This window comes from Protomyctophum parallelum (assembly GCF_964188405.1).
Source record: "Protomyctophum parallelum genome assembly, chromosome: 9".
NCBI lineage: Eukaryota > Metazoa > Chordata > Actinopteri > Myctophiformes > Myctophidae > Protomyctophum > Protomyctophum parallelum.
Window position 1 is genome coordinate 39,109,087 of NC_139706.1, and position 22,617 is coordinate 39,131,703.

The 22,617-nt window shown below is 44.5% G+C and overlaps 1 protein-coding gene across 14 annotated transcripts in view; it reads right to left on the bottom strand.

Annotated features, from left to right (window-relative positions):
* Nucleotides 1-1,769: 1,769 nt before the first annotated feature.
* mecom (MDS1 and EVI1 complex locus) overlaps nucleotides 1,770-22,617 on the bottom strand; it is a 209,198-nt gene continuing 188,350 nt past the window's right edge. For 9 of the 14 annotated variants that reach the window (XM_083773819.1, XM_083773828.1, XM_083773827.1 and 6 more), the window contains 9 exons: nucleotides 22,337-22,427; nucleotides 19,921-19,947; nucleotides 14,060-14,226; nucleotides 13,247-13,324; nucleotides 10,805-10,974; nucleotides 9,577-9,721; nucleotides 6,308-6,553; nucleotides 4,398-4,584; nucleotides 1,770-4,073 (listed from right to left, as the gene is read on the bottom strand). In XM_083773819.1, coding sequence (XP_083629945.1) covers nucleotides 3,939-4,073; nucleotides 4,398-4,584; nucleotides 6,308-6,553; nucleotides 9,577-9,721; nucleotides 10,805-10,974; nucleotides 13,247-13,324; nucleotides 14,060-14,226; nucleotides 19,921-19,947; nucleotides 22,337-22,427 — 1,246 coding nt within the window. In that variant the 3' untranslated portion in view covers nucleotides 1,770-3,938. The remainder of the gene's footprint in view (nucleotides 4,074-4,397; nucleotides 4,585-6,307; nucleotides 6,554-9,576; nucleotides 9,722-10,804; nucleotides 10,975-13,246; nucleotides 13,325-14,059; nucleotides 14,227-19,920; nucleotides 19,948-22,336; nucleotides 22,428-22,617) is intronic. The other 5 variants (XM_083773821.1, XM_083773820.1, XM_083773829.1 and 2 more) reach the window with 2 other exon arrangements.

The window sequence follows — 22,617 nt, forward strand, 5'->3', positions numbered from 1 at the left end:
ATTTTAACTCATATTATCTACAATATTCAGTTCAATATCATCAATTCGACCCAGCAAGCCTATATGCAACTTAAAGCAAACATAATTATGGCTGTTTAAATGTGGCCTAGCACAAAACATAAGTTCAAACTTAATAAAATAAAATAAACTGTAATGCAGAAACACTTATCGCACCAGTCATTCCCCTTGATGGCTTGACCGGTTTCAGTCTTCCCAGCTCCAATGTTTGGTTAGTCTTTTAGTTGTTCTGCTGTTCTCTCCATGCAGTGTTCACCACTGATGCTGCTTTCATACTGAACAAACACTTCCTGTATTCTGTGCCTCTCCTCCCCAATCAGTGATTGCCACCAGGTGCTGACTCATGATCAGTGATTGACAGCGATAATTGACTCCAATGATTGATTCCAATTAGGCCAATTTTGTCAGCACACCTCCCACTTGAGCTCCTGGTTGCTGAACCCAAGGAGGTCACCTCATCCTGAGACTGTCACCTTTCCTCCAAGTTACTCCTCCACTGGAATCAAGACAACAAGACGCCTGACGTCCCTGTGGAGAATCGTGGCAGGGATTTTGGTGGGCTTCTTCTCAGTTCTGGTCCTCTTGCTCATGGCTTCTAGTCTGTTTCTTGATCATAACTGGGTAGCTGGGAAATGTCCTGACATTGACATCTCGGACGATGCCTTCCTTGTCAGAATTCACACTGATCACTCTGGCCAACTTGAACTGACATCTTAAGGCATTTTGATCAGCTAGCCAAACAATGTCCCCGTCAGCAACATTTCTCTCCCTTGTGTGCCAACAAAAGGTTGGGACCTGCCAAGTGACTCCACTTCTTCCAGAACTGGTTTACCTCTGTCTCTCAATCTCTTGTAGGCGTAGCCTTCAAATTGTAAGTCTCCTGGGTCACCTCTTGAGCAGGCCCGTCCCAACAGGAGAGAGTTAGGTGTGATGTATTCGACACATCCCGGACCCTCTTGGATTTGTGCCCTTGCGTCTATAGGCCTTTCATTGGCCAGATTGGCTGCCATGTACACAAAGGTCTGAAACTCTCCCCACGTAAAGACACCATCACCATCACCAGACACCATCATCAGTGTGTGTGTGTGTGTGTGTGTGTGTGTGTGTGTGTGTGTGTGTGTGTGTTTGTAAAGCACTTTGGTACAACTTTGTTGTTATTTAAATGTGCTATATAAATAAAGGTGGTATGGTATGGTATGGTATGGTATGGTATGGTATGGTATGGTATGGTATGGTATGGTATGGTATGGTATGGTATGGTCTGGTCTGGTCTGGTCTGGTCTGATCTGGTCTGGTCTGGTATGGTATGGTATGGTATGGTATGGTATGGTATGGTATGGTATGGTATGGTATGGTATGGTCTGGTATGGTATGGTATGGTCTGGTATGGTATGCTATATGGTATGGTATATGGTATGGTATGGTATGGTATGCTATGGTATATGGTATGCTATGGTATATCGTATGGTATCTATATGGTATGGTATGGTATGTTTGACCAAAATAAGGATACCGTGTCTAATGAATGTATAATAAAAACATAATATTTACATGTCAGTGATGTCACATAGCGCTGATTGAAATGCACTCAGTGCCGATCCAAAATCGGATTCATCTGCAAAATAAATTCAGAGCTATAGATAAAATAATGCATTAATTGCATTAAATAACTGAATTTGTGGTAAAATGCAACTGGCTAGAAGGATGCAATTGGCATCCCCAGGGACCCCAAAAGACACCTCTGGACTTCATCCACATTGTAGTCTTTTATTTCGTAGTTGTTCCTCCCACAGTATTGAATTGAAATGCATTACAGTTACATTGTAGAAAGCATTAAAACAAAGTACCTCAACTTGCTTTGATTACTTTTTTTTCCTTTTTCTTTAAATGGATTATAAACAAAAAACAACAACGACAAAAACAAATAAACAGAAACAAAGAACAATCTGGTCCCTCAAAATGGGAGGATAAATGAAAATTATCTGTTATTTATCATAGGTTTGGCACAAGGGATTAACATGAAACCCAACGTCACACGAGCTTGCAGACAACCGTAGAAAATGTCAGATACAGATCTTTTCAGACCAATCATGCGCATATGAAGAAATTATACCTGGCATTTTTTCCATTGTTTCGTTCTTTATAATGCTTTTCTTTTCATTTTTTACAATTGAATCAATAAATTGTCATAGAAAAAAACCCTAAGTAATATCTATTTGTCGACCGGTTTCATTAGAAGGATAAGGAGTGAATGGTATGCTTAATACTATCCGGCACTCAAACATAATCTACAAACCCCGTTGAACTCTGGGATAGGCCCAGCGAGGAATCTCCCCTTCACCTGGGCTAAGAGCAGTGCTATTCAGTAAACAAACTACAGTTTGCCAAGAAATAAATACAATTCTCAACATACAACAGCAAATAACAACAACAACACCAACCAAAAAAAGGTAAATAAAATAAAACAAAAACAAAATCATGATTGTCTAAAAATGAAAGACACATGAGGATGGAGTAGCTAACGACTAGCATTCAGGCTATTTAGTGGTATCGTTGGCTGACTAGGATGGGTCTCAGGGGTTTTGGAGAAACGGATGCCCTTTACAGAACAACGATAAACTTCAGCACTCGCTAAAAAAACATAACAAAACAAGAACAAACAGAACATTGTGGTTTGTTTTCTTCCACTAAAAAGACAATCTATTTATATCCTTTCACAGATAGCACAGGCTGACAGGATTTAGGAGTGTGGTGGAGAACAGTTGGTAGACACTTGTGTACAGTGCTGTGATTGTGCAGACACACGCAGATATGCAAACGCAGGTGGGGAAACTGGCCTCATTTCAGTTTTACAATCACGCTATTTTTTTTCCCCTTCTTCTTTTGACTTCAATCGTTGGTGATGTTCTTCTCCTCATAGCGCTAAACTAAGCACCGTGGTAACATTGGCAAGGTTTTCATTTGGATCAAGGCTCTCCTAGTCAAACCCCACCCTTCATTTTTATCATCAAGTACATGTTTTATGAGAAACACCTGTATATCTTCAGGGGTTAAAAGGGAATTATTGTACTACATTTTCAAAGATACTCCTCGTCAAATGAAGGAGACTGCGATGGACGGGGTGGGGCGGGGCGGGGCGGGGAGAGGAGGGAGGTTATAACCTTTACACGTGGGATCATACAAGGCTGGAACACAACTGTTCTCGCTCCTTGTTCTTTCTGCATCCTATGTGCAGAGAGAGAAACCTAATGCCTGATTTATACTTGATTGTGCACCGTGTGGTGCACCGCAAATAGCCAATCTACAAGCTTGCGAGCGAGCTTGTAGATTGGCCATTTGTAGTGCGTGACAATGGCACACGATTGAGTACAAATCACCCTAAATATAGCGCCGATGCATCAGTGCATCCGTGTTCCCTGTTCACCAGCTGCCTTTGCTGTGCAAAACATAAAAACTCACCAGAATAAATACAGCTATTATTACTTAAGCATTATTATTTTCGCCATAATCATCATCATCATCATCATCATCATTATTTCATCATCATCATCATCATCATCATCATTATCATCATCATCACTATCATCATGGTCGACATTAATGTAATAATTAATCAATTTCTAGGTCACAGCGGGAGGTTTTGCTCTTGGAGTAGTGGGGATGGGGTTCTGTATGGACCGTGACCCTGCTTCGTGTGTAAGGCGCTCTGCTCAGCAGTCCAATGGGCCGTGGTACTGCTCAGCAGTCAGTCAGTCTGTGGAAGGTCAGTGGGCAGAGGGGTTTTAGGGGCACCGGTGGGGAGGCCTGGGGGGGTGGGGGCCCCCCGCGGACGGCCTGACAACGGGCTCCCAGTGCCATATACGTCAGGGTTTGGGGAGAGAAGGGGTCCAGGGGGTGGGGCGTGATGAGCAGTGTCACCATCATACTTGGCTAAGGGACTGGATGGCGCTTGACTCAGCGGCGGCGCGTGCCAGGCTGTGCCACATGGTGGCTGGTGTATGGGAGGCTGGGTGGAGAGAGTCCTTGTCAGCCAGCGACAGCATCATGGCATAGGCCTGGAGAGAATGGAAGGACGCCACATTCTCATAATAGGCATGTGCCAGTGGAGATAAATACTGTACAATGACATGCACATGTACAGTATGTGCAATTGTGCATACCTATACGGAACTGTATGTATGTGCATACATATGATTTCACATACAGGCATGCATTTATGAATGAATGAATTCACAATAACACACTATTGATAATTCACAATTCTTTCCACAAATAGCAGAACACGCACACATGCATGCACGCACGCACGCACACACGCACGCACGCACGCACACAATAGAGTAGGCCTATACAGTACATTGTTTTTGTGAGATTGTTACCTGGGACTTGGATTTCCTGTAGAGTGGCTGTTTGACAGCTTCGGTCAGAGCAGGAGAACCAAAAGCCCCTCCGTCCTCGTCCCCCTCTCCCTCACTGAGTTCACTCTCCTCTATCTTCCGCATGTCTGAGAAGTGGCGGATGTGATCCAGGGCCGAGTAGCTACTCCGATCCTCCTCATCGTCATACCTACAGAGGAGTTTCACATACCGGTAATGCATTAAAGTAAGTTAAAGTTAAAGGTAATGCATTAAAGTTTAACAAAGTGTTTCTCAACCTTTTTTGGAACAGTGCCCCCATGCAATATCCAGGCCATTTAGCCCCCTCCCCAGTCAGTATCACTGTCAGTGTCATGGTCAGTATCATGGTCAGTATCATGGCAGTATCATGGTCAGTATCATGGCAGTATTATGGTCAGTATCATGTCAGTATCATGGTCAGTATCATGGCAGTATCATGGTCAGTATCATGGCAGTATTATGGTCAGTATCATGTCAGTATCACGTCAGTGTCATGGTCAGTATCATGGTCAGTATCATGTCAGTATCATGGTTAGTATCATGGCAGTACCATGGTCAGTATCATGGTCAGTATCATGTCAGTATCATGGTCAGTATCATGTTAGTATCATGGTCAGTATCACGTCAGTGTCATGGTCAGTATCATGTCAGTATCATGGTCAGTATCATGGTCAGTATCATGGTCAGTATCATGTCAGTGTCATGTCAGTATCATGTCAGTGTCATGGTCAGTATCATGGTCAGTATCATGGTCAGTATCATGTCAGTGTCATGTCAGTATCATGTCAGTGTCATAGTCAGTATCATGTCAGTATCATGGTCAGTATCATGTTAGTATCATGGTCAGTATCACGTCAGTGTCATGGTCAGTATCATGTCAGTATCATGGTCAGTATCATGTCAGTATCATGTCAGTGTCATGTCAGTGTCATGTCAGTGTCATGGTCAGTATCATGTCAGTGTCATGTCAGTATCATGTCAGTATCATGTCAGTATCATGTCAGTATCATGTCAGTATCATGGTCAGTATCATGTCAGTGTCATGTCAGTATCATGTCAGTGTCATAGTCAGTATCATGTCAGTGTCATGTCAGTATCATGTCAGTATCATGGTCAGTATCATGTCAGTGTCATAGTCAGTATCATGTCAGTATCATGGTCAATATCATGTCAGTGTCATGTCACTATCATGTCAGTATCATGGTCAGTATCATGTCAGTGTCATAGTCAGTATCATGTCAGTGTCATGTCACTATCATGTCAGTATCATGGTCAGTATCATGTCAGTGTCATAGTCAGTATCATGTCAGTATCATGTCAGTGTCATAGTCAGTATCATGTCAGTATCATGTCAGTGTCATAGTCAGTATCATGTCAGTATCATGGTCAGTATCATGTCAGTGTCATAGTCAGTATCATGTCAGTGTCATGTCACTATCATGTCAGTATCATGGTCAGTATCATGTCAGTGTCATAGTCAGTATCATGTCAGTGTCATGTCAGTATCATGTCAGTATCATGGTCAGTATCATGTCAGTGTCATAGTCAGTATCATGTCAGTATCATGGTCAGTATCATGTCAGTGTCATAGTCAGTATCATGTCAGTGTCATGTCACTATCATGTCAGTATCATGGTCAGTATCATGTCAGTGTCATAGTCAGTATCATGTCAGTATCATGTCAATGTCATGGCCAATATCATGTCAGTGTCATGGTCAGTATCATGTCAGTAATCAGTATCATGTCCCCCTCCCAAGAACACCTCAGCACCCCCTGACCTTCCCTTGGGGGGCTGTGACGCCCCTCGTTGGGTAACATAAATGTAGCACATAAGAGAAATTAAAAATAAATAAAGCTAGTGATAGAAATACATTTCTTGTTTTACTCTCACCTTCTTGGAGACGTTTTGCAATTGAGGTCTAAGTCGTTTGTCTCGTTAAAGCCCATGTCGTCCTGCATAATGTCATCTTCCAGGCTGCCAGGAAGCACTCCATCTTCAACTTTGCCAGGGGTGTCAGTAGGCTCCTCCCCTTCCTCTTCATCAGCACCGAGCTCCTCCCCCTCCTCATCCTCCAGGTCATGTGACCCATGACTGGCCATCATCGGCTTCTCCTCTTCAAACGGACCGCCGTTCAACCTGTAGTCAATAGAGCGAAAAAGGCTGCTCAATAAGACTAAACAAGCTCAGAAATCATTAACCGCACACCCCTCAATTATACGTTTTAAGAGAAAAGCGAAGGAAACCAACAATTATCGTGCCTGCCAACTTGAAAATGTTTAAACCGAGCGACAACTCACTAACTCTAAACACTATTGAATTAGTGAAAGTGAAACAGTGGTAGTTCCTCACAAGCTAAATTCCACCGTTTCAGTTTGAGACCCAAAAGAGAAATCTGGTGTCTCTGCGGGACCCAAACGTACAACAATGTATTATGAACCACTTTTAAACTATTTAAAAAAAAATCACACTTGTGTGAAGTGAATCAGGGACGCACATTATGTGAGCACATTCTGTGCGTTATAAATAAATATAGGTTAATTCAAATAATAATACAATGACAATTTTTAAGGAAAGGCAACAGGATATTTACTCGCATCCGATAAAAAGTAGGTGTCCCAAAATAGCTAGAGTTTAGAAAAAAGTTTAGAAAAGCAAACTCTATGGAATGATACAAATCATTGCATGGCACAGCTGTATACACCGCTAAACCTCGCCTGGAATGTGTTTTTGTGTTGTTTTCTCTCTGTGTCAGAATCTTTCTTGTCTAGCGCACTTCTCTAGCTAGAACAATGGCGCAAGAGAGAGGGACTGATCGACACCGGGACAAAGAGGGGAGAGAGAGGGAGAAAGAGAGAAACGGGGTCTGGAGCAAGAAGGCCATGGCAGCTGGGGCAGAGCAAGAGCCGGAATCCCGTTTGTCATCGATGCATCGGGGCCCCTCTGGGCACAGCAGCGCCAGGCTTGATCGCTGCAGCACTTAGCCGGAGCACTCTGCCTCTCTCCTTGTTTATTTTCCCTGCTATCTCGTATTCATCTAATAGGCAAAATATTTAGCTGACAGACCCATTTGGCGGGAGAGTTATGAGACCGTTGCCAACCGGCCCATTTCCCCAGGCCTGTGGAGGGGAGAGAGGGCCAGCTATCCAAACTGCCTGGGTCTTAATCTGCCCACCGTCTCAGCACCACAGGAAACCACCATTTGGTAAATCATCTGGAACCACATTAAGACTGATTCACTAATTACACTCTGCGACGTCTTTCGTCAGCTCCCAAAAATGCCATTTCTAGTACAAAGGCTCCAGAGACAAGGGGGAGGAGAGAGAGAGAGAGAGAGAAATGGACAGCGAGCGGGAGACATAGAGATATGGGAGCCTTTAAAAACACATCAACCAAATCGCCTCGCAGATAAGTGGATGCTTACAAACAGGATATGATGGATTTGAGACGGGGAACGCTGCGTTTGCAACGACTCGAGAAAAGCAGAGGCTAATTGCAGGTCATATTTTGGCACAATGGCGAAATCTGCATCATCTCTTCTCTTTTATCAGTGGCTGATAATGGTCATGCCTTAGACAGAGTTTAAGAGTCCCTCCCCCCCGGGGTGGGAGGTCCCCCGGGGGGGTGGGGGTTTACCAAGGAGGCAGCCGTGGGGTGTCGAAATGAGAGAGAGAGAGAGAGAGAGTGAGAGAGAGAGAGAGAGAGAGAGAGAGAGAGAGAGAGAGAGAGAGAGCTCTATGATTAAGAAAACAGATTCGCTAATTACGCTTTCAAACGTGGTAATTTGCTTTGGATAAAGTATCTATCAGAAGTAGTCAGGAGCGCACCACTTTGAAAGGAAACACGGGCCGACCTCTTGACCCCTCCCTCTCTGCTCTTTTCCTGTAGGCGGACATGTTGGTTCCAGATGTTGCAGGGCTGACGGCTGAACCCCCCCCCCCCCCCCCCCCCATGCCCCCAGCCTCCTTGCTTTTCACCTCCCCGTCCCCCTAATGTTCTGCCGCTTGGTCCTGTTCTCACCAAGCCTTCCACGCGGTCACACACACACACACACACACCAGTCTGGGAGATCTCCACTATCTGTCCTTACAATCTGCCCTGTGATCACACTGAAGTTAGCCACGTAAAAACAAACCCCCACAAACGCACATGCACACGCACACACACTCGCGCACGCGCGCACGCACACACGCACAGACACACAGACACACACACACACACACACACACACACACACACACACACCTCTAACTGTTATCTTGCCTGATCGCAGCTCTGGGAATTTATTTGCATGATTGTCTGACATAATTGCGTGTGTGCGTAGTAGATATCAGTGCACATGTGCAGCTGAATGTCCGTGGTTAATAAAGTGGTCGTTGTGCGTTTGCCAAGCGCCGCGATTATCCTGAAAGTTGTCTGTGTTGTGTTGCGTTCCCTATTTTTGGCGATAGTGGTCATGAACAAGGACTGGCTTTGTGATAACGGGAGGCATAGAGAGCTATTATAGAGCTGTTGAACTCTAACCATCACCACTGCCACACAATATATAATATCCTAATGTGTAAATCTATCAAGTTTGTAATCTTGTTTGATAGGTATATGAGGCATCAACAATAGGCACATTTTTAAAATAATTTACAGTCCACATGTGTAAATGGCACTGTCCCATAGAGACAGTAGAGCATTAGTGGGAGGAGTGACCTTAATTGGTTAATTTATCTCATGGGATAAATTCTGTTCCAGATTCACCCAGCTGACGGCTGTTCAGATGGTCATGATGAAAGCTTGGGGGTGAGTATCTTACTCAGGGACACTTTGAGACAAAGTCATGGGTGGGCTGGGAGGCGAAACGGTGACGGCCTCTCTAGTCTCTACCCACAAAGCTATGGCTGTGCCTAAATAAAAGGCAAGGACCCGTATGGAGGATGTTGAAAAAAGTAAAGAAATAAAAAATACAAAAAGTCTTAAACGACTTGGGCCCCGGCATGGACCCAGAAAATAGCTGATATGCAAGAACTAAAATGTTGTGAGCTTGCAGATTGGCTATTTTTGGCAAAAAGATATCTGGTGTAGAGGGAAAAAACAGCCCACCAAGTACAGTGCAAACTAAGGTCTGCACAGAGTACAGAGAGTACAGAGAGGGTCTAAAGTGCTTAACTTACCCTTCTTCAGAGGGGTCGGGAGAGGTCTGGTTTTGCCCTGTGTTGCTGATAAAGTTCCGTATTTCATTGAAATAGGAGTCCTCCTTGTCATCCAAGATGGCACTGCTACCGTCCTGCTCCGACCGCGGAGAGGACATGGCCGTGCCTGCAAGACAAAACATTGCAGGTTAAGAGATCTCCTCGTTTGTCTGCTTTGCAAAGAGCATTAAGTGTTCTTATGGTGCTTATAATTTTCATGTTTATAGTATAAATAGATAAGAATGTCATTGAACAAGAGCACTGCATCGTTGCATCAACAGGAACAATAGAAGTTCAAAGGTATTGCTGTATATTAATTGAATGTGCAGAAAGCTGAAACGTGAATATGTTCAAGCTTTCATTCAAATCACGCCCAACATGAAGGTGAGTGATGACAATCAATCTCTATTTTATGATAACAATGACCTTGAACTTTGACCTTGACTGTGTATGCAGAATGCTAATTCAATCTACGTACCCCTGGACCCCTGTATGAAGTGTCATTCAAATCAGAGCCCAAAATGAAGACAGTAGAGTGACAACATTTGTACGGACTGATGGAAGGACTGACGGGCAGATGGATGGACAAAGGCCACCCTATAATATGACCCATTGTCGAGGGTTGTATAAGATCTGGCAAAGTAATCCACTTCTGGCAGTTCCTACCACTGATAAATAACTGAATGAATGCTGTTGCTCGTAAGCACTGGATTAATTGCCCGTTAACTGAACATTACCAAACGATTTCCAATGTATCAAGGCGTATAAAGAGCCTCCCCATGCAGACTCATGCTGACACAGTGACACGGTAGGGGCTCATCTTTTATGATATGCCTGATTAAGTGCCCATCTCCTCTGAGGACCGGCTCCAGTGGGCTGCCAGCCAGGTGATGATTCACAGAGCCAAGCTCACAAGCTGTGAGTGCTATTGCTATTCAGAGTTACACTTCTTGTTGTTTTTGCAAAAGTGCAAAGACACACTTTTTTGAGAAAATACAGCCTACATAGTATATCAATCATTAAAGTAATGAAATTAGAATCTGAGAGATCATAGTGTGGTAACCCATACCCTACTTCTCAGATTAAAAACATGTATGTCCAATGAGGTCAAATTACAGGATTGAGGTTCAAAGTCGGCAACGATTCCCTTTAAATATCTTTATAAATCTATTTTAGTCGCGCGTTTCCAGTATTGCTTCCTGGTTCGCACCTGAGAGGTTACCGTTCTCGTGTTTCTTGAGGTGGCGGTCCAGGTTGGTCTGCTGGCCAAAGCAGCGGTCACACAGGTGGCACTTGAAGGGTTTCTCCTTGTTGTGGATGTTGCGGATGTGACGCTGCAGGTTGGAGGAGATGCTGAAGGAGCGGTCGCAGTACTTACACCTGCAGGGAGGAGCCAAGAACACTCTGATTTAACCACCTCTGTCATCATTATAGTTGTAATATTAAACAATATATAGTCTAGGGCAGTGGTTGTCAAACGTTTTGGCTTCCATACCATACTTTAAACGACTGCAATTTCATAGCTGGCATTGCCACTATACCGATCATGAGGAAAGGTCTTGGGAGTTATCCAACGTGATCAGTCTGGCAATGCCAGACTAAACAAACCAAGCTATAGCATATGATGCTATGAATTATGATGAAGGATAAGAAATAATATAACATTATGAATAAGAACTGGAGTGACAGAGTTGCCTTGCCTCCTGAGCAGATTTACGTTAAACTGTGGCCATAACGTTTCAGTAATCCAGTTTTTATGTCATTATGTTCTGTGGCTGGCCAATGAATGTTTGAGAACCACTGTTCTAGACTAGAGGGTTTAAGTGGTTAAACCCATCACAATATTTTGTGTTGCGATATACTGTAGTAGATTGGCTATTTTCACCGTGCAATGCTGTCAAACAACTAACTACAGATCAGGCTTATGTGGTTTAAAACAGATACAGAGATGGTCAACAAATACACACAAGCTGAGTATCATTAGTAGCAATGTGCAGGATTGTGAATCAGGAGGACTTGATGTGTTCTGTCCCGTCCTGGATACACGATGTGATGTGAGACACACACACACACACACACACACACACACACACACACACACACACACACACACACACACACACACACACACACACACACACACACACACACACACACACACACACACACACACACACACACACACACACTCAGTACACACTTCCTCTCCCAGACATGATGGAGGAGCTTGTTTCAAGGTGAAACAACTGCCTCTTATCTCCGGCCAGCCCAATAAAATCGCATTCTTCTCTCACAAAATAGGCACGCAACAGATTTGGTTGTAGCCCCTTGCCAAGTTTCTTCATGCAAAATTATACGAGATGATTACATCTTTTCTTCTGCTGGAATTAGCTTGCACGATTGGCTCTCCCTCAAGACCACCCCCCCAGTTATCTCCCCCCCAAAAATGTACAATAAACAGTGGCGATCTTTAATGGCGTGCCAGTGTGTGGAGTACAGCAGGGCCCTGTACCTCTCCATCTCGTTTTCCCTCGTGGCCTCGGGCCTAATCTTAACTTGCTTGGGTTCCACTACAAGTCCAAACAAGGCTATCCAGGGACTATAGTCATTCTAAAGTCCTGAGTGTTAATTAAACCACATATTTTAATTAATTGTATGCCAGCGCACACTAAACACTAAACATAGATCTAATAGCAGGTATACAAGCTATTAAAATGAAGTTTGAAGTTATAATGGGTTCTGGGTCCCAGAACTCAAGGTTAGCAGCACCCAAATTAGGTTCTGAGAACATTATCTGAAACCGAGTGGTGCATGGAAACAAATCCAGAACCGATAAAATGTGTTCACAACTTAACAATACTTCGAAAGAAGAGCCAGTAGTGAGTGTGGTCTTATAGGCCAGCCCACACCCCCAAGTCCAGCTTCATCCACACAAGAGAACCCGTCCACAGCTGCTGGCCGGGGGCCTGGACATCTGCCCTGGCATCTTCATCATCATCAGACTTCCTCCCTTCCCCTCGCCTGCCCTCACCGAGCCCACTTCAAACCCCCCCGGTCCTGTCACCCGGGCGGCGGCCACCATTTTTCATCGGGGCAAATTATTTAGCAGCGGGATAATCGTTCCAGGCTTTTAGGAAAACATACATAAACTGCAGACTAGAATTCCCTGGGAAAACCGTTCCATGCACTGTGTTGCTTGCGTTGCTGACAACATATGATCTGTATCTGTCTGTCTGTCTGTCTGTCTGTCTGTCTGTCTGTCTGTCTGTCTGTCTGTATGTCCCATACAACAATGCATAGCTTATCAAACTCCTATTAAGGGTTCTACTATATTATGTACACTGTACGCACGCACCCACGCACGTGCATGCGCACGCACGCACGCACGCACGCACGCACACACACACACACACACACACACACACACACACACACACACACACACACACACACACACACACACACACACACACACACACACACACACACACACACACACACACACACACACACACACACACACACACAGTGGACACTCACGTGTAGCATTGATGAATGTACACACTTAATGTCAGATATGCTTGGACACACGCACGTATACAGGTATGTAGGTGCACAAGGCGATGGCTTTTGTTGTGAATATGCTTCTTACCTGTATGGCTGCTCCCCAGTGTGTGTCCTAAGATGCCGCGTCAGATTGGCCGAGCGAGGAAATATTTTACCACAATATCTGCAAATAAACCACACAAAAATGCATCAATATGAGTAATATTATGGATGTGTACAGATGTGGTGTCAGAGGTAAGAGATATGCTGACACATGTGCACGCATGCCCACACACACACACACACCCACTGCACACACACACGCATGAGAGAAGAACCTACAGTACAACACACTAAACACTGACAAGGTATTTGCCCCACTGTGAACCACAAGGGCATGACTTTGATGTTTATCTCAGTTTGTATGCATAGTATATTCTGGCAAAATAAGGCATTTGTACTCTCAATGTCATTCAATAGGTCAGACTGACACAAATTCACAAAGAATCATGACAAATGTCTTAACCACTTGAACCCCAGCGTCCCATATTTTGGGGTGAACAGCAGCCAAAAATAGCAGATCTACAAGCTCACAATGTGTCGCTCTATAGGACGTACTGTGAGCTATTCTTGGCGAAGAGGTTTGGTGTAGACTGTCCAGTTGACTACAGGGGTTAAAGTGGTTAAAATCTCCACGGATAGCACATCCCACACCAAAAGAGATAAAACACCTACTGTACAGTAAAACCACCAAATAATATCCCAATATCTATGTGCATGTGTAGTCAAATAAATGACTTGAAATTTCAACAAAATGCTTGAAATTTAAATTAATTTAACAGTAGACCCAAATGAACCCGTAAAGGTCCATGTGATTGTGAGGATTTCACTTCTGCGTCGTAAGCGTTGCCATGGTTACCTGCAGGTGTAGCGCTCCTTGCCCTTGCGCAGCAACGACTCTGGGAGCGTCGCGGGCGGAGCCCTGAAGTCGAACATGGACGGAACGGAACGCAGCAGTTCACCTGAGTCCGGCTTCAACGAACCAAATGTCTCCAGCTTCTCTGCCATGTTCTCTATGGCTGACATCTACATGAGACAGAGGGAGAGAAAGACACAAGGCTCAGGTTCTCTGCCATGTTCTCTATGGCTGACATCTACATGAGACAGACACAAGGCTCAGAAACACTTCTCTGCCATGTTCTCTATGGCTGACATCTACATGAGACAGACACAAGGCTCAGAAACACATTCAGACCAGGATAGATGTCGCAATACATTTTATGTTGTAGAATTCTATAACCAATGTGACAAAATTATTATTTTCATGGAAATGAGACCGGTGAGTGATATTTAGGATCGACTATAATGTTATTCCTAGGGTTGGACATGCTGGGGGGATGGGGGTGGGGAACCATGCCTCTGGTCATTCATTTGTATCACCGGTGGGGATGTTTTATCCCTGTTCCTGGTCAGACTGAATTAAATACAGGCCTTTCCTTTTGGGAAATGTAAATAGTCTGATGTTTGATTAAAAATTAACATTAAAAATGTTGACCGCCTCTGTTTTTTCTTTTCTTTTCTTTTTACAAACCTCCCTACGATGAAGGTGTTTAAGTCTATACCGGTAGGCTGCAGCTGATACAGTGTAGATGTGTTTCACAATGACACTGTCCATATTAATATTATTACTTTCTATAACACTAAAAGTAAAAGCAGTGAAATCTATTATATATAAATATAATAATGTAATAAATATGTTATAAGTTCACTCAATAACCAGATTGGGGTCTATTTTACAGTTAAAGTATATTTTAATCGCATATTATTAACAAAGCGCTGAATATAACTGCCCACAGCTTGCTTGATGAATGGATCTGTCTCTCCACATGCTTCATCACTGACCACACGTTTCAGCACGTGAACATATTGTGTGAATTCCTATTATGATATTCATCAATGATTCACAGCCACAAGGTCAAACTCCTGGCACATGTACCCGCCAAATACATTTCGTTGTGATATACATCTTTATAAACAAACCCAAATATGCCACGACTTTTGGCCAATGAGGAGCAGGTGAGGTGGTTTTATGTTAAATATGATAAACTCTCTTTCTCTCCATCCCCCCCGCCCTCCCTCGTTCTCGCACGCATCCATGCACACATGCGGACATAATACACACGCACACATCATACTATATGAACAGACATAAACGCACAGGAACTGCGTTTATGTCACTGCAGCCAATCTACTAATGAAGCTGAACATTTGCTTTCATCAGAGACCCTCTAAGGAGAGTGGAGATACATGTACTTGTCAGATGGCGCTTGCATGTGTATGAGCACATGAGCGTGCACGTGTGGTGATGTGTGAGTGTGTGGTTGTGTGCGTGCATACATGTGAAAGACAAAGTTAATTTAGTAGGCCATAGCTGATTAATTGCAAAAAATGTGGTTATGAGAGAAAATGTGTGCATGCACGTATGTGCAATACTGTGTGTGTGTGTGTGTGTGTGTGTGTGCGTGCGTGTGTGTGTGTGTGTGTGTGTGTGTGTGTGTGTGTGTGTGCGTGTGTGTGTGTACGTGTATATGATTATGTGTACATGTGTGCTGCCCTAGTCCTGTGTCCATGTGAATGTTCTCTATTGTGATGTCTCTGTACGGTGCGTGTACGTGTGTGTCTGTGTGTCCCCCATTTGTGACTCTGTATGTGTGCAGTGCGTGCGTGCGTGCGTATGTGTGTGCATGTGTGTGCGCGGGGCAGAGGAGTGATTCATGTCCACTGCTGTGCTGTAAACCATTCCGTGCACAATGCGGGCAGACAGCACATTCGTCAATATGAAAGATGTTGACGTTACTGATCAAGGGCCAGACACGGGTAATAATGATATCGCTGTGCTGAGAGAGGGGAGGGGGGGTGGGGGGGGGGGCGGGGGGGAGGGGAGGGGAGAAGGGAGAGGGAAAGGAAGGAAAAAGCAGGCGAAGTAAAGGGAGGAGGGGGTGAGGGGAGTGAGGATGGGAGGGGGGGGGGGGGGGGTTTGGTGTCCCAGCAGGCCGCAGGGCCCTGTCAGCCTGTGTCACACGCAGGCAGTTTTTTCGTTCCTTTTCTTTAAGGGAGCCATGCGAATTTGCATTATTTTGCGTGTATTGAATTTTCAGCCTGTTCCTTATTCTTATTTCAATAAGGCAACAAATCAATGGTGATTCGGGTCGTCCACCGGAGCCCTGCTCCCTGCAATGACATCCCATCTCCCTCTTTCACCCCCTGTCACTCTCAGCGGGCGTCACGCCAAGACGGAGACAGGGAGAGAGAGAGAGAGGAATGAGAATGGGAGGGAAAGTGAGAATGATGAAAAGAGTAAGAGGATTGGAGAGAGGAGGAGAGGAAGAGAAATGAGAGAAGAAAAGAGAAATACGGGCCGATGAGGACAGGAGGAGCGGGAGGGAGGGGGGAAAAGACAGAAGGAAAGAAAGAAAGAAAGCCCAGAGACAGTGAGAGAGAGAGAAAGAGAGACAGAGAGAGACAGAGAGAGAGAGAGACAGAGAGATGAGAGAGAGAGAGAGAGAGAGAGAGAGAGAGAGAGAGAGAGAGAGAGACACGCTGATAGATGATGAAGGAGCGTAGCGCCGGGAGCGTCTGATTAGGAGTGACGGCCGAGTGTAAAGTTCCTGCCGCAGCCATCGACGTTCCCACTGAGGGAGGATGTGGAATGTCAGGTCCGTTTGATTATGAATATGCCAATGCTGCATGCCGTGAATCAAAGGCAAGAGAGAGAGAGAGAGAGGGAGAGAGAGAGAGGGGGGGGGGGGTGGAATGTCAGGGAGAGATAGAGAGATAGGCAAGTGGTTGGGGGGGAGGGGGGTGAAGGAGGTGAAATGCTTTCATATTTCTTTTGAATGTGCAATATGTATTTCATTGTGCTCTTTATGGGCACGGGGCTAAAGCTCAGTTTGTCTCCCTTGCTCAACGCGAGGCCATAACTCCTGGGAATATTAGGGGCCCTAAAGCTGTCATCAGTATGGAGTCTGTCTGATAAGACACTTTGGTGTTCTAGCGGTTAAAGCCCATGCAACCCCATGAGCTCCATCTGCTGGGTAGCCCCTACTAGCCCGCTCTCACCCTTTGGAATGTTTCTACTTTACTGGGCTGTACATTTTGTCAGCAGGGTTGTAGAGTTTTCAAAACAAAGTTAGGCCAGTCCCCTATAAATGTCTATGATATGCCTATAGGCCTACCTTTATCTTTGTTATATTTCTTTTGCCTCTTTTCTTCAAACAATGGATAACCTGGCTACTTGTACCATAATTTGTGGTGACTGACATTAGGCAATATTTATATATTGAAACATCATATAATGAAACATAACATCTATATATCTACTGTATATAAAATGAAACCCTAGACAGAGCGTTTGTAATTTAAAACGATGCAGAGGAAGTGAAGTGGCGACACTCAGCCATCAGCAAAGTTATCCAGGATATTATATTATCAGGAGCGTGTGAATTCCGTTTGCGTGTCTTGACTGTCCAGTCCTGCTGGATAGTCTGATGCGAGGTTACTCCGTGGTGGGAAATAGTATGTATGATACAAGAGAACGCTAACTTGTAAGTTTTATTTTTGTAGAAGAGGCAAACTAACATTGTTTATGCCGTTTGCTTTGATGGAATAATTGATTGAACATGCACATCATAATATGATTTGATTTGGGTGTGTTTGTGTTGATTGTGTAAACTTGAAACATTATTGTACTATAAAAATATCTATTTTTCCTTTTTAGTGTAATAGTATTAGTTTACTATAATTAGATTAATGCACGATAATCAACACTAACACTTTATTTAGAACACACCCAAATCAAATTATAGTACAACATACGTGTTATTCAATCAAAGACGGGCAGTGTCAGACCAATCACAGGCAGGCGGGGGGCGTTACCATGCCTCAGCCATGCCTATGCTCGGAAACAAACGGAATTCACGCATCAGGAGCAGCTAAATATTCCAAATGAGCTGAGTGGAATCACTATAAACACCTTCTGAAGACCTCATTTCAGACCCCCACGCCTTCTGAGGATGGCGAGGACATCATCGGAATCATTTTGAAAGAGCAACGGCCAAATGAGAAACTACAACACTTGGCCGATCAACAAAATGTGTAACTTCAGTTCTCCAACCAAAAACAACTAAAAAACAAAGTAACAAAAACTGAAGGTAATTAATTGCATGTCTAAAGTGATCCAGTGGAGATCAATGATTCCATTCTCCAACAGAGAGTCATTTATCTATGAAGTATTTCTGCAACAGACTGTGGCCTTTGAGTCATTACTTTTTATGGATGCAGTCAGGTTCATTAGGCTCGTGTTTGACAACGCTCCTTTTGAAATGTCCAACTCAGAGGGCAAAATGATAAACACCTCCACATTTCGCTCAAAAGCAATTTCACAAAGGCACCCCTCTGCAGTCTGCACCCCTCCCCCTTCCCTTCTCTCCCTCAGATGTATCCCCAGTCCGGTCCGGTCCAGCCCACCCTAACCCGCCCACCCGTGTCCTGTCCCCCAGGCGCTGTGTGCATCTGTGAACTTGCTTGTTGCTGCATCGTCTCTCTGGGACCAGCTGTTGATTGGCTATCTTCAGATGTCAGTGATGCTGAGAGCGGCTTAATTAGCGAGATGCATTCTCAATTGTTGATCTTTATCGGGAACCAGATGTCTGGGGAGTGGACTGCCCCACCACCCCCACCCCTCCGTCCCAACGTTCCTCACCCTTCTCTCCTCCCTCTCGGCGTCCCAAGGAGACTGTTACCATTTGCGCTGATGCAGAGCAGTCGCCCCTTAACCACCATCAGCTACCCTGCCTTCTAACCCCCCCCCCCCCCCCCCCCCCACACACACACACACACTCACAGACACCCCATCCCAGCTCCCATGCTCATTTCTGACAGGCCTGCCTCACGCTCAAAATCAGCAAACATATACACAGAGACGCTAGATGGACAGGGTAAGGCTTGGTTGGAAATCCCCCATTCAACCCTTTCATGTGGAGGAGGGGGGGGGGGGGGGGTTACATCTAAATTGTAAGAGGGATGTAAACAAATACATTTCTTCCAGGGTGACTCGTTATACAAAATGGCACGTGACATGAATGCTGGTAAAACTCAAACAGGACGAGTTGTGTACATTATTGTCAACGCATGAGCAGCTATTTAGCAGTGTATAGCCAGTGACTTGCAAATGCCTGGTCAGTGTGTGATGTGACAAAGCCATGTGGACACTGGGTGACACTCACTCACCTGAGAATATACTGAGAACAGAAATCATGCAAAAGCATAATGGAGTTATATGTTCAGAAACTACTATAATTGGTACAGTAGCTGCTATGGAGCAGGCTTGTTTTTGTATACCCATAAAGTGTATATAAATCAGTCTGTTATCGGTTATCATCTTGTGGATACAACTACTGATAAAACCACTGATAACCAGCCACATTATGTATTGTTACTGTCACAATAACTCTATGTGGTTATACTGTCGCAATAATTGATTGCATTACGACTTTATAGCTCGTATTTATAAGAACATTAACAAACTATGTGTGTGTGTGTGTGTGTGTGTGTGTGTGTGTGTGTGTGTGTGTGTGTGTGTATGTGTGTGTATGTGTGTGTGTGTGTGTGTGTGTGCGTGCGTGCGTGCGTGTGTGCGTGCGTGTGTGTTGGGGTGGGTGGGCTCTGTTTGGTGTAGCTGCACAGACACACATCAGCACAGTAGGTGAAAGAGAAACTTACCCAGGTTCGCTGATCTGGCATACGAAACTGAAGGGGACAGGATGAGAAAGAGAAGAGAGAGGCAGTCAGAACCAGGAAGTGGTGCATGAATCAACAGGTTTTGATTGGACTCTCAGTCAGAATCAGGAAGTGGTGCATGAATCAACAGCTTTTGATTGGATGCACATGGCTATGACTGGGACAGCGGTGAACTTGGACGTTATTAAATTTAGATGAGTAACGAGCCGTCTCATATCTAACAGAATCACTCCACACCACAAATCAAGCCACTGTGTGTGTGTGTGTGTGTGTGTGTGCGCGTGCATGCGTGCGTGTATATATTCACTTATATGACTGAGCGAGGCAGGTGAGTGAAGATAAGCCCCCCCCCCCCCCCCCCCCCTACTAAAAGTATACAGAAGGGCCCCTTCAGCCTGGCCCGGCTTAGGCCCAGTCTGGTTCGGTGTTCCTGGGAATGATTTGTGTGTCCAGACATCATAAAGTCATAAAGATGGCCTAAGCACTCTGTTAGTGTTTCCACTGATAGGACACCTCATTAAGGCATGTGGAACGGCCATGTGGCTGCTGAAGGCCTGAGCAGACCGGCCCGTCTGGACACGGGACATAAATCAGACAAATGAAACAGCCTGTAAAAAGCAGACCTGCAACAACGGCCTGTAAAAAAACAGAAACCCCTGCAGGCCTGACGGCCAGTGTGGTGTTTTCACTTTCACCAGTGGCCTGTTTTCACCCCACGCCACAGGGGGGGGGGGGGGGGACGGACGGAATGAATGTACGCTACGTCAGTACAATGCATCATAGACACACACGCACACACACACGCACGCACACAGACCTGTGTGCGTGCGCAGTGCACATGCACCCACTCAAATACAAACAGACGTGCGTGTGTGTGTGTGTGTGTGTGCGTGTGCGTGTGCGTGTGCGTGTGCGTGTGCGTGTGCGTGTGCGTGTGCATGCATTAATATAGACAGACACATACAGTACATTATGCACGAGCGTTGCACGCACAACCCACACAGTATACACACACACCCATATAAAGTAAATCATATAACAGAAATACTGACGCAGTGGAGCCCGGGGGCAGAATTTAGTACTTTAAGAGCATATCATTTTTTATATTGTAATCAAAGACACATTATGTGAAGACGTGTCGATGTGTGCCCTTTGGTTCCCTGACATCTGGTTCAGATAGTGTAGAACAGCCTTTAACAGGCTGAGGCTTGGATAAGGGCTGGAGCCTGATTCCTGATCCCCGTCAATTTGGATCAGTCACCCTGGACAAGTCAGCCCGAATCTGAGCGCTGGAGAAACTCAGCCCTACGTGTGGAACGACGCCCCGACATGACTCCACACGGTGATACGATGTCAAAAGAATCTGCAAGATCCCGGTCAATTTAGAAAGTACAATGACAAATCTGTGAAAGTCTTGGACAGCACCGTTGGTTGCTGTAGCCCAGTGTGGAATGAATGACACACGGACAAACCAAAACATATGATAACTGATATATGCCTAAGAGTTACCGGTCAGGTCACATGCCAACCAGGTCATATGGTGTTCATTACGGGACACAAAATTCAGGTTACCGTGAAACAATAAAACTTTAGGTTGCTAAAATATAAAAAGCATGGATGATGGTTAAGTCGTAAGGGTATGGAAGGTACACAGACACAGTAGAATCCAGTGTTCATTCATTTCTTCTCTTATCATACTGAATAAAGCTTCAGTCTGAAATATGACACATATTGCAATAATGTAAACATGTTTACATTATTGAAATATGACGCATATTGCAATAATGTAAACATGTTTACATTATTGAAATATATTTTGAGCGTGTGCTAAATGTTTAGATCCTATAGCCTGAGGGCCTGAGGGGATGTTCAGATGACGAAAAATTTAGAGCTCCAACCAAGCACTGAACCAACTGCTGGACCAATCATTTGAATTAAACTTGTTTTAGTGAACTGTGCCGAATTATTCTGTACTGAAAAGAACGATAATTCCCACAACAACTACGTTATTATTATTCCTCACCAGTCAGCACAATTGCCTGCAGACCAGATAACCAGTCTACTCATGCAGTGGAGTGGTGTGCACCCGGGCAAAACTATTAGTTTGAGAATTTTCACCTATAATGCCCGAAATAGCTAGGTCAATGTGGTTAAACCATTTAGGACAGGATTTTGGGGTTTTTAACCTTTCAAGACGGGAACCACTATTGGGGTAGTTGTTGCTATGTACAGTATATAGCGGCATATGTTTTTCTTTTTCTTTTTTCTTTTCAGGATCTAGAAGTCCTTTTTAGAATCGCCTCCAGATTTTACTGTGTGTACATAACCTGAAACATAGCATTAATAACGGGGAGGATATCCCTCATCTAGATCATGGAAGTGGACTCACAGAACCTACCTGAGGATGGAAGAGAAAGCCTGGAGCTGGTCGCATGTATTTGTCTTTCAGCGCCTCGAACGGATCATTCATCTTCCTCTTCTCAACCCTGCTAATATTAGAATTTTATCAGCTTTAAACATGCAACACCAAATGTGACTTTACCCGTGTCATTGTACTGTGTGTCATTTTGTGATTATGGGATAGGACACTAATATATTCTACTACATTAATCATTACTGCTTCGGGTGGGGGAAGAAAAACACACGTTATTTTATCGTTTTCCAGTATTTACTATTTAC